Source organism: Delphinus delphis, chromosome 6 (assembly GCF_949987515.2).
Source record: "Delphinus delphis chromosome 6, mDelDel1.2, whole genome shotgun sequence".
Taxonomy (NCBI): domain Eukaryota; kingdom Metazoa; phylum Chordata; class Mammalia; order Artiodactyla; family Delphinidae; genus Delphinus; species Delphinus delphis.
Genome location: NC_082688.1, coordinates 104,058,366 through 104,073,929, shown reverse-complemented (window position 1 = coordinate 104,073,929; position 15,564 = coordinate 104,058,366). Strand labels below are relative to the sequence as shown.

At 50.3% G+C, this 15,564-nt stretch overlaps 1 protein-coding gene across 3 annotated transcripts in view; it reads right to left on the bottom strand.

Annotated features, from left to right (window-relative positions):
* Positions 1-10,502: 10,502 nt before the first annotated feature.
* The window catches only part of SCARA3 (scavenger receptor class A member 3), a 42,417-nt gene continuing 37,355 nt past the window's right edge, over positions 10,503-15,564 (bottom strand). For all 3 annotated transcript variants that reach the window (XM_060015222.1, XM_060015221.1, XM_060015223.1), the window contains one exon: positions 10,503-13,192. In XM_060015222.1, coding sequence (XP_059871205.1) covers positions 12,741-13,192 — 452 coding nt within the window. In that variant the 3' untranslated portion in view covers positions 10,503-12,740. The remainder of the gene's footprint in view (positions 13,193-15,564) is intronic.

Sequence of the window (15,564 nt, the reverse complement as noted above, 5' to 3'; positions counted from 1 at the left end):
TATTTTTCATCACTGATTTAATTTCTTTAATGGTTTCTAAATATTCAGGTTTTAGACTTCTTGAGTCAGTTTTGGTGAGCTGCACTCTCCTATGAATTTCTTTGTTTCATCTATGTTTTCAAATTTATTGGCATCAAATGTTCATATTATTTCCTCTTAATGTCAACTCTTTCATTCCTAATGTTCTTTATTTATGCCTTCTTTCATTTCTTTTTTGATCAATATTGCCTGAAGTTTATCAGTTTTATTAGGCTTTTAAAAGAACCAACTTCTGGCTTCTTTGATCCTCTCTATTCAAAACGTTCTTTTTCCCATTTCATTAATTTTTGCGCTTTATTATTTCCTTCTTCTATTTTCTTTATATGTGTTCCTCCTGTTCACTTCCTCAAACTTTTTAAGTTGGACACTTACCTCATGAATTTTAGCCTTTCTTTTTTTCTAATTAATATGAGTGTTTAAGGTTATTAATTTTCTCTCCAAGTATGCCTCAGCTACACTGCTCAACTTCTGAGACTTAGTCTTTTCATTATAAGATAATTTTTTTTTTTTTTTTTGTGGTACGCGGGCCTCTCACTGTTGTGGCCTCTCCCGTTGTGGAGCACAGGCTCCGGACGCGCAGGCTCAGCGGCCATGGCTCACGGGCCCAGCCGCTCCACGGCATGTGGGATCTTCCCGGACCGGGGCACGAACCCACGTCCCCTGCATCGGCAGATGGACTCTCAACTACTGCACCACCAGGGAAGCCCCATTATAAGATAATTTAAAAATATTTTCTATATCTATTTCAGCCTAATTTTTATTATAATTTCTTTTTTGACTCACAAGTTTTGGGAAGTGAATTTCTACTTTATGATTTTTAAAAAATGGAGTGTTAGTTTATATTCAGTGAAACGCCCAGATCCTGTGTATGGTTTGAGTTTTACCAAATGCATAACTCTGTATAAATCACATCTATCAATATGTAGATAGTTGCATCATGCTCTTTCCATCAACCCCTGCTCTTCTTCTGCACAGTCTAAGGCAGCAACTATTCCGATCCTGAGCATCACAGAGTAACTTTGCCTCTTCTAAAATTTACTATAAATGGAATCATACTGTATGTATTCGTTCATGTCTAGCTTCTTTCTCCAGTGTAGCAGTTTTCAGTGTTGTTGCGTGTATCTTTTGTTTTTCTCTTTCTTCCTCCTCTTCTTCATCCTCCTGCCACTCCTTCTCCCCCCTCCCTCTTTTGAGTAGTTCATATTCCATTGCACAAAAATACCGCAATTTATTCATCCAGTCCCCTGTTGATGGATAGCTGGGCTGCCTCCAGTTTTCAGCGATTATGATGAAAGCGGCTGTGAATGTTTTTGTGTAAGTCTTTTTTTGTGGAATATGTTTTTATTTCTCTTGGGTAAATACCTAGGAGTGGAGGTGCTGAGTCACAGGGTGAGTGTTGTTTACCTTTACAAGAAACTGCCAGGGAGTTTCCCAAAGACGTTCTACCATGTTCACACACCAGGAACATCCTCACTAACACTGGACATTTTAAGTCTTGTTTTTTTTTAAGTCTTTTTAATTTTAATTATTTTAGTGAGTAAGCTGTGATATCCTAGTTCTTTTTTAAAAATCAATTTTACTGATGTATGATTTACATACAATAAAATGAACACATTTAAAATATATCATTTGGTGGGTTTTGACAAATGTCTACCACTGTGTCACCACCAATCCTAATCAAGATATAGAACATTTCCATCACCTCGCAAAAGTCCCTCATGCTCCTTCACAGCAAATTACACCCTACTTCTGCCCCAGGTAACCATTAAACTTATTCCTACCACTTTTGATTTGTTTTGCCTGTTCTAGAATTTCATATAAATGGACTCATACATGAGATACTTTTTTTTTTGGTATGGCTTCTTTCACTCAGCATAATTATTTTCTTTTTTATTGCTGAGTGGCATTCCATTGTATGGATGTGCCACAACTTGTTTATCCAGTCTCCTGAGGGGGGATATTTGATTTGTCTTTACTTTTTGGCTCTTATGAATAAATCTTCTATGAATATTCTTATACAATTTTTTTGAATATATGTTTTTATTTTTCTTGGATAAATTCCTAGGAGTGGAATGGCTGAACCATATGACAGGTGTATGCTTAAATTTTTAAGAAGCTACCAACCTGTTTTCCAAAGAGGTTGTATCATTTTACGTTTCCACCAGTGGTGTAATTGAGTTTCAATTGCTTCTCATCCTAACACTTGGCATGGTCTGTCTTTTTTTTTTAATAACTTTATTTATTCTTGGCTGTGATGGGTCTTAGTTGCTGCGTGCGGGCTTTCTTTAGTTGTGTCGAGCAGGGGCTACTCTTCGTTGTGGTGCACAGACTTCTCATTGCAGTGGCTTCTCTTGTTGCAGAGCATGGGCTCTAGGCGCCCAGGCTTCAGTGGTTGTGGCACGCGGGCTCAGTAGTTGCGGCTCACGGGCTCTAGAGCGCAGGCTCAGTAGTTGTGGTGTACGGGCTTAGCTGCTCAGCAGCATGTGGGATCTTCCCAGACCAGGGCTCGAACCCATGTTCCCTGCATTGGCAGGCGGATTCTTAACCACTGTGCCACCAGGGAAGCCCTGGTCTGTTTTTTTAATTTTAGCTATTCTAACAGGTGTGTAGTGGTATCTCATGGTGGTTTTAATTTGTCTTTTCCTAATCACTAATGATGTCGATCATCTGTTCATGCGCTAGTATCTTTTGTGAAGTGTCTGTTCAAGCATTTCACCTATTTTTATGGGTTATTTATCTTCTTGTTACTGAGTTGCAAGAGATATTTATATATTCTATTTATAAATTATTTGTCAAATATTTTCTCCCAATGTATGACATGCCTTATCATTTACTTAACTGGCTTTCTTAATGTGCAGATTTTAATTTTATGAAATCTACTTTATTATATTTTTCTTTTATGGTTAATGCTATTCTTGTTTCAGCTGAGAAATCTTAGCCACTCCAGGATCATGTAGGTATTTTTCTGCATTTTATTCAGAAGCTCTATATTTTAATTTTTAAGTTTAGGTCTTGACCCATCTTGAATTGACTTTTGTGTATAGTATGAAGTAGGGGTCAAGATATATATTTTTTCCTGTTTAGATATTCAATTGTTCCAGTACCATTTTTAAAGAATCTTTCTTTTTCTCATTGATTTCTTTTGATGCCTTTGTGAAAAAAAATCAGTTGACCATGTAGTATTGAACTTTTTTCTGACTCTGCTCTGTTCCATTTGTCTATCTTTGTGCCAATACCATACTGTGTTGATTACTATATCTTCATATTAACCACTGAAATCAGGCAATGTAAGTCCTCCAAATTCGTTCTTTTTTCCAGTAATTTTTTTCTTTTCTCTTTTGCTATTCTATGTCATTTATATTTCCATGTATCTTTTAGCATCAGCTTCTCCATTTCTACAAAAAAACATGCAGGAACTTTGTTTGGGACTGCACTGACTATATATCAGTTTGGGGAGAATACATGATATTGAGTCTTCCAATCCATGAACATGTGTATCTCTCCATTTATTCTGGTCTTTCAAAATGTCTCTGAGTAGCATTTTATAATTTTATATGTAGAGATTTTATACCAATTTTGTTAAATTTATTCCCAAGTATTTTATGTTCTTTGATTGAAAAAGCTTTCTTCTTTTTTAATATCGTCGTCTAAAGCTCTATACTTCCTTCTAAGCACTGCTTTATCTGCATCCAACAAATGTTGGTATGTCGTGCTTACGATACCAGTTTAGGATGACTATTCAACCGTTGCTGGGTGCAGTGTTCTCACATCATTAGGTCAAATCGGTTGACAGTAGTGTTCAAATTTCTATATCCTCATGGCTTTTCTGCTTACTTATTCTGTTTCAAATACTGAGAGAGGGGTGTTGTTTTTAGGCCTTGTTGCTGTTGGTCTAGAATTAGTTCAGAGTCAGCTCACAGGCCTGCACAGATTCTTGCCCTGTATATTTCAGCCAACCACTCAGGGGAGCTCTATGCAGATTTCTGGGGATCCGCCTCTGCACAGCTCCCTCCTGCCCAGTACCCTGTCCGGTACCCAATTCCAGCTGCCTTGGCAGCCCTAAACTCTGACCTCTATTCCTTCCAACCCGTGGAACCAATGATCTCTGAGTGAACAAACTCAGTGGGATGCCCACACTGCCTATTCAGTTTTTAAATGTTTCTATGTCCAGAAGAAGGTTGTTTTGTGAAGCTGAAGTAAGAACAACGATGGATGATGGGGAGCAAGCAAGTTCCAAATTATAAACTTGTGGGTCAGGCTTGTTGGAGGCATTTAGAGGTTTTGGGAGTTCAGAAGAAGCAGCAGCCATCAGGTTATAAATCTGGTTAAAATCATCAAGTGGAGATTCTTTCTTCCTTTCGTATGGGGGAACTCTGCTTTATCACAAGGGACAATGTCAGAAGAAACAGAGTTGGCTTAGGGCAGTGGTGTTCAAATTTTTTGTTGTTGTTGTTTGGTTTTTTTGCGGTACGTGGGCCTCTCACTGTTGCGGCCTCTCCCGTTGCGGAGCACAGGCTCCGGACGTGCAGGCTCAGCGGCCATGGATCACGGGCCCAGCCGCTCCGCGGCGTGTGGGATCTTCCCGGACCGGGGCACGAACCCGTGTCCCCTGCATCGGCAGGCGGACTCTCAACCATTGCACCACCAGGGAAGCCCTCAAATGTTTTGATCACAACCCCCATTCATAAAAAAAAATTGGGGGATTATTTCTTTGATCTCCTAATATATGCAAATTTATTTATGAATTACTTTCTGTGTTTCTATTATTGGTTAATGTCTCAAAGCAAAATTGCACTTAGAATGATGTTGATCGTGAAGGATAATAAATATAAATCTATTTTCAAGTCATATTTTTGATCAGTCCACACTTTTTTGGCTGACTTCATGTCAGATCTGATTCTGTGAAAACAAAGTGTGACCTTGAATGAATAAAACACAACAGGAAGATGTTTTAATATTTAAAAGTTTGTTCCTCCCCGCTGCACAGTTTGGCTGGGCACCCGTTTTGGAGACCTTGGGTCTAGGGAGAAGGACGTAGGGAGGTTAGCAGCCTGGCTAAAGGTTGGCGTCTGGCTTCCTTGTGGAAGCCTCCAACTTTCACAGCAGGAAGCGCACTCCTGTCTCCAAGTCCTGCACTGTTCTCACTAGTCCATCATCATGTTTAGTGATGAGGCAGCCAGGATGGGGAAGTCTGGTAGCCCTGAGACTTGGGGCCTTGTCACAACTTTGTCACTAGCTTGCTTTGGGACTTTGAGCAAGTCTGTTTCTGTGTATCTCGGTTTTCTCAGGCCCCATTGAATTCCCAATCCCACCGTTCTGGAAGAAGTAGCTCTGAGACAGGCTGGGACCTGGGGCCCTTTGCTACAATGCTTACACCTGGACAAACATCTCCTTGAGCAACAAAATACAAAGAAGCTATAAGGGACTAAAAATAACTGCATGCCTACGCAATTGGGGCAAATTCTGGACAAAAAGGTACAAAAAGACCCAAAAAACCCCCAACTGCCACTTCTGAAGAGCAGGGAGCAAAAGCAGGGTACTGTGCATGCCACCTGCATCCAGCGCCACCTAAGAGGTGGGCAAAACTCCTAAGCCACCCCTCCGGCCTGACCCCCGGACACATCCCTACCCTCACCCCATATAAGGAACCAGCTTGTGCCCCTGCCTGGGGAGAGGGGCCCCAATAAACCCTTGCCTGAATTTCTTGTCTGGCCTCTTACCGATTTCTATTGACTGGGGAAGGCCAAGAACCCTGGTCAGCATTAGCTCAGCATAGCTGGCTTCCATTAATCCTGGGTTCAAATCCACATAATATCTACGTGGCCTTGAGCAACTTACTGTTTTGAGCCTTGTTTTCTGACCTATAAAATGTAAATACATTTAGTTCATGAGGATTAAATGAGATACTATACATAAATCGAAAAAAAATATTTTCCTTTCTCTGTCTCTTATGCCTGTGGTTCTCAAGTTTTACATGGGGCGTTGGAATTCCCTGGGGAATTCTCCCCCTCACTCCTCCTGTCCCACCCCATCTCTGTGGTCCTGAAGCAGTGGGTCTGCGGTGCAGGCCCGCAGTCTGAATTTTTGTGGGTTCCTGGGTGGTTGCCCTGCTGAGGGCACTGCACCAGCCTTTACACCTCTCCCATTACATCAGACACAGAGCCTTGCCCTTCGAAGCATTCAAAAGAAAACAAAAGGACCGGACAGGTGAAGGCAAGGAAAACAAATCCCCAGGGAGGTTGCTCAGTGCGCCGCCAGCCTATGTGTCCAGGCAGCTCCTTGTCAGCCCGGCCCGCCCTATTGGAAAGCACGGCGTGGTCAGAATGTATTTGTCAGTTCTTCGCTCTCCTCTCCTGTGGCTCTGTTTTGACAGGTGTGTCCAGGGCTGGCATGGCAGGCGTTGCCAGCTCAGCCCTGGCTGGGGAAAAGGAGCAGGAAGAAGGCGTGGAGGTCTGCCCAGCTCACTGTCCTGCCCCAGCTGGCAGGGCACTGAGGCTGCTGGGGAGGAAGGGTGGGCAGGTCGGGGGTCGTTAGAGGTGCTCAAGGACGTGCCCCAGGCCTGTGACCTCCAGGAAGCCCCTTGCTCTGCTTACAAGAAGGCTCAGGAGCTCCTCAAGATTTTGCACATCTGGTGGAGATGAACACAACCCAGCAGCGAAGACCATGATCCTAAGCCACTGACTGCATCCCGCTGCTGTCACCTCTCAGTCTGGATTCAGACCTTCCTGCCTTGGCCCTGGCCGAGTCCAGGAAAGCCACCAAGCAGGGCAGGAGGAAGAGCACTTGGTTAGAATTGTGGGACAGAGGGGTCGGGCACATCCGATGACTCCCACATGGAGTCGAGACCAGGCCACTCACTTTGTTTCCTGATGAAGAAAGTGAAGGTTAGAGAGGGCGGTGCTGGGCCGACTTTGCCGCGATAAATGGAGGACCCAGCAGGGAGCAAGAACAACGCATCCCTATTCCATGTCCACCGAGGGTCTCTATCGTGAAGCCCACCCGATCTCCCCACTGGATGCGGGTTGGATCCATTTCCCAAAGTTTATGCACAGAACAAGATACTGATTCACAGAGTTTGCTGCAAACTTTACAATTCTGACTGCCGGCCCTGCTAACCCCTGTGGTCAGCTCTTAGGATTTTCGGCAATACCTACAATGGTCCAGATGCCCTGAAGGGCCATGTTAGTACCAGGAGTGTTTGATGACATGAGACAGAGAGAGGGATTGCAGGGAGAGTACTTTCTGGGGAACGTGCAGCGGTTGGTGCCCATTGGTCCTAACCAATAGCAAACTGAAATTGCGGCAAAACCAGAGACATGAGAAATTGCTTTGCCCAGGAACCGAGACACCAGAGTTCTGGTCCCGGTTGGTCAATGAGCCCTTCAGCCCGTCTCAGCCTTTGGTTTCTTACCTGTAAAGAGGTTGAGCTGGGTGAGTCACAGCTTGTTCCAGGCTCTAACCGTGCAGGGAATGTGGGTGGGAGTGTGCAGGACCTGGAGTTCTGGCCACTCATCTGCAGAGGAAAGTGGTGAGTAATGTTGCCATCCAGGAAGCTTGGGTCTATAGGATAAACACCACCATGATGATGCCTGATGTTTACGGGATGGTAACCCTTGCCGGGCACCAGACACTGAATTGTGTCCCTGGAAAATCCATATGTTGAGGCCCTAACCCTCACTGTGACTGTATCTCAAGATAGGGTCTTACGAGGTAATGAAGGTTAAATGAGGTCATAAGGGTGGGGCCCCGATCTGATAGGACTGTGGCCTTCCAAGAAGAGGAAGAGAGCCTTCCCTCTGCCTCTCTCTCTCTGTCTCTCTCTCCGCTTCCCCCACACTTCCTCTCCCCCTACCATGTGAGGGCAGAGCCAGAAGGCAGCCATCTGTAAGCCAGGAAGAGCTGGTGCCTTGATCTTGGACTTCCAGCCTCCAGAACTCTGAGAAAATAAGTTTCTGTTGTCTGAGCCATCCAATCTGTGGTATTTTGTTATGGCAGCCTGGGCTGACTAAGACACTGGGAAACTGGCCAAGAGCATCATCTTACTTAATCCCCTCAGCAACCTCATTTGGTAGGTCCAGTTGTAATCCCTGTTTTACAGGGGAGGAAACAGAAGCACAGAGAAGTTAAATCACCCAAGACTGAGGTTCAATAGAGAAACGTCTAAAAACTCATTATCGGACTTCTCTGGCGGTCCAGCGGTTAAGATGCTGCGCTCCCAATACAGGAGGCCTGGGTTCAATCCCTGGTCGGGGAAGATCCAGCATGTTGCACGGCATGGCCCAAAAAAATAGAAAAAAGAAAAGTGGAATTGTATAAATAAGTAAATAAATAAAAAGTGTCCCAGATTTGACCAGTGGGAACCCCTTTAGGCTGGCTCCTGTGTCCTTTAAAAACAAACAAACAAAAAGACGCAAAAACAACAACTCACTATCTATGTGACTTTGGGAAGTTAATCTCTTCAAGCCTTAGTTTCCCCATCTACATAGTGGGAATAATAATAATATATGTAGCTACAATACAGAGAGAGATTATAGATTTATAGACATTATAGCTGCATTACAAATTGTAGTGAGGATTAAATGAATAAATATATGAAAAGTGCTTAGAACGGTATTCTGTTGCATAGTAGCTCTCCCATGGGTGTTTGCTATTACCATTACTGTTGAGGTTATTCTCCTGTTCCTCTGTTGCCAAACACAGATTCTGTGGCCAGCTTTGCTCATGGTTGCTCTTGCTCTTGCGCCTCTAATTTTTTACCACGTGATCCCTCTCCCTCCACCTCTTCCTCTGTGGTCACAGCCCACTGGATCAGGGTAGACCCCTGACCCACAGGGTGAGCGATCAGATTGCTCTCCTAGGGCTGGGAACTAGAGATTGTAGGACTGGGTCCTTTGGTGGTCAGCCGTCGCCCTGTTACGCTGGGCCTCGTGCAAACAGAAGATGCTGGTCAACAGAAAGGGTACAAAGAGTAGCAGGAAGGGGAGGTCAGGGGCCCCTGAGAGAAGAGAGATAGGAGACTGGCTGGTGCTCTGGAGTGAAGACGGATGCTTGAGACGTTGGCAGCTTTCCACGTCTAGTCACCCTGAGATGGAGTTGTACTTCAAGTTTCCATAGGCTTGATTTTACCCGCTGCATCCTTGTCATGACTGCCCCCTCCTGATTTCCTTGCTAGAGCCTGAGAGGGCTTCTGTGACCAGGGAAACCAGAGGTGGTGGTGACTGCCTGGATGGACCCCAAGGGCCCGTCTCCATCCTGTGCCTGCAAATCAAGCTGATCCCCCAAAACCACACGGTCAGGGATGTGTTGGTGGCCATTGTCCAGGACCCATGAGTTTTTCTTTTGTGTGTTTGCTTATGTTCTGAAATCAACGCAGTTTTCCATCCTTGCAGCCTTGTCTCTCATTCTGGCCCCCAAGTCATCCCTTGGAATTCATCCCAGACCTAACTTTTCTGGATTTGGACTCTGGGACGTTGGCTTGCTCCGACGCCTGGGTTTTCCTGCTCTTGTTTCCCTGGCCCAGCTCTCTGGGTACCTGCGCCCATGCCGGCCCCTCCCACCCAGGGGTACCCCTGCCAGGCCTGTCATCCACCCCACCCGGGACAGTGAGTAGTGAGAGTTTCCTGGAGGATTTCCTGGGGACCCAGACTGTGAAATGACACCACTGGATGGTCCTCACTGCCTCCCCCAAGGCCCATTACCTCTGTGCCACGACCCCTTCTTCTCCAGCCCCCAGCCTGCCCCGCACGAGGCGGAGACGTATCTTTCACTACTGCCCCCTCCTCTATGAGAGGCGAGCCCCCAGGTAAGGCGGCTTCAGCCCTGTAACCCCGCAGTACCTAACTCACTGCCCAGCACATCTCAGTCGTTGATGGGGGCAGGTGGGGCAGGGACCCTGAGCCACCACGGGGAGTAAGGAAGTGGTGGGCGCCTCGTGCCATGGTCCCTGGGGCCCCATCCCCATCCTTCCACCTCTCTGCTTGCTTCCTCTACCAAACACCCTATAAGCCTTAATTTCAAGTGCTGACTTGACCAGGCCACGGGATACTCAGGTGTCGGATTAAACATTATTTCTAGGTGTATCGGTGAAAGTGTTTCCGGAAGAGATGAGCATTCGAATTAGGTGAGCATTTGAATGGGTGCACTGAGTAGAGAAGATGGCCCGTCACTAAAGCAGATGGGCAGCCTTTCAGCCTGTTGAGGGCCTGAATAGGACGAAAAGGTGGAGGAAGGGAGAATTCTCTCTCTGCCTGACTGTGTGAGCTGGGACCTCTGTCTTCTGCCCTAGGGCTGGAACCATACCATTGACCCTCCTGGGCCTCCAGCTTGGGGATGGCGGATCATGACACTTCTCAGCCTTCCTTTCTCTGGAGAATTCTGACTAACGCTCCCCACAACCCCTGCCCCCCCCCCAAAAAAGTAAAAAAGCAAAACAAGGCACAGGGCTTTCACTAGGCCATGTTTTACTGACGAATGAGGTTACTATGCTACCATAGTCTGAATGTTCATGTCCACCCCCCCAAATTTCTATGTTGAAATCTAACCCCCAGTGTGATGGGGTCAGGAAGCGGGGGGGCCTTTGGGAGGGGATTAGGTCACGAGGGTGGATGACCCTCATCATTTATGTTGTTTCTGCTGTTTTAGAAGTCACCCAGTCTGTGGCGTTCTGTTACAGCAGCCTGAACGGACTAAGACATATGCCTTGGGCTTCCCTGGTGGCGCAGTGGTTGAGAGTCCGCCTGCCGATGCAGGGGACACAGGTTCGTGCCCCAGTCCGGGAAGATCCCACATGCCACGGAGCAGCTGGGCCCGTGAACCATGGCCGCTGAGCCTGCGCGTCCGGAGCCTGTGCTCCACAATGGGAGAGGCCAAAGCAGTGAGAGGCCCAAGTACCGAAAAAAAAAAAAAAAAACACGAAAAAAAAAAAAAGACATATGCCTTGAAAGCCAGCCGAGGGCACAGCCCCTTCACGCACCCCTGATTCCTGGAACAGGCCCAGCTGATTCCCAGAGGACCCAGCTGTCCTTTGTTTCCTGTGGACCCTGGAGGGCCAGGTCCTTTGGGGCAGGTCTGGTCTCCTCCCCCTTTTCTGTTTTATCTCCTTGTGTTAGGGACAAGACGGGGGAGCAGGGGGTATCACTCAGGTGTCCTGTCTTATTTTCCAATCTCATTCTAGCCCAAGAGCTCTAGGGCCCTGCTGCAAGATTAGTAGGTTCACCTTGCTTCCACTGGGTTCCTGCTCGCTGTGGGTAATCCCTCAGCCACGCTTGGTCCCTGGCCCCTGCAGGACCACTGGGAACTCCCAGCAGAACTCAGTGTTTCCAGAGTGAAGGGCCAGGGGGTCCGACCTGGACTCCACAGTGGGACTGAATATCTAAGGGACCCCTTGTGTACTGGTTCCCCTTCAAAGGCCAGGTGAGGTGGAGCCCTTGAAGACATCACGGTCCCGGTCAAGCAGAAAGGACCAGAAGACACCTCCCTCCTGGAAACAGCTCTTTACTGAGTCGGTGATACTACGTGGCATGATATCATATGTAGACAGGAGAACTACACGGCAGTGAGGGCAGCGGGAGTGCAAGCCAGTTGCACACCTGTTACAAGAAGGGGGAAGGCTTCTGGAATGGAGAGGGGCCGGTCTCTGGGTCGGGCTGGGGAGGGGACAGCTGTAAGCTCCCATCCCGGGGTGGTCGTTATCTGTTAGAACACAAAGGAGGGGCAGCTTCACTGGGGATGTCCCAGTCCTCCTTGCTGCTGGCTGCGCAGGAGGATGAAGGTGGGTGAGGGGTGACATCAAAGGGAGCTGGGGCCCCTCCCCCTCATCTGGTCCATCTGCCCCTGCAGAGAGGCCTGGGGCCATTCTGGGTCACGGTGGGGTGAGGTCAGGAGGAGAGCAGGCGCGGGGAAGGGAGAGCAGCCCGGCGGTCAGCCCTCCCCCAGTTGCCACAAAGCGGTCACCCCCCGGAATGGAACGGGGCCTTCTACTTTGGCAGAACGTTCCAGGGCCTGGAGAGTGTCCCGGTGCAGATGAAGCTCCTGCTTGGATTCCTTCTGGGATGCTCCTGAGAGGTGGATGCAAGGATGAAGCGAGGAATTTTCTGGAGATGTGGAAAAAAATGCTGAACTCCTGGGGACACAGTGCTCAGGGCCCAGGTGTGTCCCGTGTGAGTTCCCGGGACGCTGCTCCCATGGTTACAGGGAAGGTCTTGTGGTTGCCAAATCCACCTCGTCCCTCGAGTTTGAACTGTAATCCCCTGCAAAGCTTTTCCTGGGTCTTTTCAACCCCTGGGAGCCTCAGGGAACTGCCAGCCAGCTAGGATGGGTGTGAAGATGCTAGAAAGACTAGCGCTGGTCACCAGCTCAGAGCCAGAGTTAAGACCGCTGCCCCGAGGTAGCCGCTTCCCCGGCAGGCTCAGCCACAGGCGAGGGGGCTTCTCCTGCCCTCTCCCCCCGCCCAGCCACGGAAACCCAGTCAGCCCCCCGGCCAGCAGGGAAATGTGCGTGTGCATGTGCGTGTGTGTATACGGGGCTGCCTTCTATGGTATAGTCACTACTGGGAAGCCCGGAGGTGCAGGGGCAGGCCTGGGAGCACGCTCTTCGGGACCGAAGGACCACAATGTCTGCAGGTGCGGCTTTTCAGGGGTCTCTCCTCACCCGAGCACCCTTCCCCACCTTCTGCGTGGCAGTGTCTGGGACCGGGCCGCTCCTCAATAGCGGCTCTGGCTCCCTGGTGGGCCTGGGGGCCCAGGGAGGCCAGGGGGACCCTGGATTCCTGGTTCGCCCTTTGGCCCCATGGGCCCCCGCTGGCCTGGTGACCCTATCTTCCCAGCGATCCCTGGTTTTCCCTGAGGCCCCTCTGGCCCTGGAGACCCTGGGGGCCCCTCTGGCCCTGGTGGCCCCACGTCCCCTTTGGGGCCTGGCTGTCCTCTTGGGCCTCCAGTTCCAAAGCTGCCCTTCAAGCCTTTGAGGCCTGGGAAACCTCGCAGGCCAACCGGCCCCCTTTCTCCTACAGGCCCGGTGTCCCCTGGCTGCCCTTGAGGACCCTGAGGTCCTGGGGGGCCCAAGCTGCCGAGGTCTCCTTTTGGTCCTCTGCTGCCAACGGGCCCTTTCACGCCCACATCTCCCTTGAGTCCTCTCGGTCCTGGAGGGCCTGGGGCACCTAGGGTCAGAGAGAAGAGGGGAGAGATCAGTCCAGGAGGGCAGGTGTCCCGAGGCTGTCCCGTGAAGTGGACGCCTGGCAGCGGGCACTGTGACACCCGAGGGTTCGAAGCCACAGAGCCCAGGTCTGCCGACTGACTTGACCCTCTAAATCGGCTTGGCCACCGGTGAAGTGGGGCTGAGAATCTCACCTGCAGGCTGTGAGCCCATCCCGAGCTGACATGCGTTGGCATTTGGCATGAGGCCTGCGCCTGGAGGGCACTCATTGTTTTGACTTCAGGGCTTGGCCGTAGTTCCACACTTGCACTCAGGTTGGGGGCTGAGAGAGCTGGACAGCTCTGGGCAAAGGCCACAACCATCCAGGATCATCTGTCCTACTCTGGAGAGCGGCCTGGATGCCTACACTCATTATGGACTTTGACTGCTGTCCTGACCTCCTGCCCCAACCCCATCCCAACCCCAGGATTTGCCCCTGACCTTTAGGCACCTGGGACCAGGAATGGAGTCAGGTAACAGGGAGGAGAAAGCCAAGAAAGTGAAGCCTGAGAATTGGATCCCTCCCAGTGTGAGTGAGTGAGTGAGAACAGCTACAACCCACAGAAAGGGCAGCTCCTCCAGGAAGTCCACCCTGACTACTCCAGCATCTTCTCTGAGCTCTTGGAGCTACTACTTTCTGAATCTTTTAGTTGATACATAGAGAGAGAAGTCACAATATAGTGAAAGCAAATCCTTGGTACCTCTCTGGTGGACTCCACTAGACTGTAGGGCCCCAGGAAGATGGGCGGGCCACGGCTCCCATCCCCTGCCCTGGGCTCGGAGCCTAGGCACACGGCAGGGAAAGCTCAGTATACACTTGAAGAGCGTGATTCACCAAACAGCTGTGGACCCCCCGCTTTTGCTCAGCTCTGGCCTAGGGCCTGGGAGAGACGCCAGGATGAAGACACTCTTCTCTTCCTTACAGAGCCCAGTCTAGCGCTCAAGCCAGGGGTCAGATGACCTTAATGCCCTTCCTGCCTGCCATGTAGGTCAGAGTCACCACCTCTCAGAGCTGTACCAACCCTGAAGACACAGAGCAGAGTGTGGCCGTCACTCTGGCCAAGGCACGTCAGATGCCCCGGGGTCAGAAGAAAAGAACCCTCTGGCCTAATGAGAACAGGAATTGTGGAGAACAGCTTTAGCCCCCGCGGGGTCAAGGCACCGCAAAAGCCTGGCTTTCTTCGGTGGTCTCGGCAGCGGGTCACAGGCTGCCCCCCAGGCCTGGCCTGGGAGGTGAATTCTCACACCCATACTCGGCTCTCCCCCAGAGCTCTGCTGTTACACCATCCCCTTTGTAACAGAATCCTGGAGTTTTTGAGCTCCGTGGGAGCTGGTCCAAATCCTCCATGTCAGAGAGGTGACGTGATAGCCCCAGGGGGCCCTGAGCGGAAACCAGGAGCCGGGTGGGCCTCTCAGAGAGACGGGATCTTCTATGTGGGAGCCGGGAGCCCTCCCAGTGGCCGTGACCCAGTTCTGCGGCCTCGGGGCCCCGTCCCTGCTAATGCAGACACCACTGCTGTCCACCCTGGCCGGGGCTACCTGCTGCCTGCCCCCAGCCTCCCCCCACACTCCCACCCCCTCGGTGCCCCCTCTCACCTCCCTCCCGGAGTGTTTCTAAGTGGAGCAGAGAGTCAGTGAACCCCATCCTCCGGTGACGATCTAAACTGGGGCCCAGACACACTCAGCCCCACCAGGGCCAATAAAAACCTTCCAGCCGTTCCCTGCCACCTCCTGCCCATGACCGCCTCCCACACACAGAGGGGCTGTGGCCTGCGTGGGCTCGGCTCACGTGGCCTGCCGGCGGCACCGGCTGAGATGCCTGCCGTCATGGGCTGGCTGGGGTCTGGGAGCGGCTTGACCTGCCCTTGTGTCTGCAGCACAGCAGCCAGAACAATACGGCCCAACGAGGGCACAGGGCGACACCAGGCAGGGACCACCTGCCCCAGCCCGGTAGGCATGGCTGGGAACCGGCAAAGCCACTGCGCCTATCCTCACCCCAGCTCTGCCCTTGGCGCCTGGGCCAGCTGGGGCTGGAAAAGCAGAGCCATTTGGAGGTGGAGAGGCCCCCGTAGGCTGTGCAAGTGGAAGGCAATCAGAGAGCGTGGAGTGACGCTGGGCAAGTCGCTGCCCATCCACGCTCAGACCATCTATAACATTGAGGTTGCACTTGACCGTCCCCCAGGGCCCTGTGGCTCCACAAGGACCCCTCCTCCTGCCTCTGTCCCTCCTGCTCTAAGAACGTGGCTCCCAGGGCTTGCCCCAGCTCCCTGGTTCTTCTCTCTTTCTCTATAACCACTGCTGTGGCTTCCAATCTTGTCCCCTGGATGGATGGCCCCC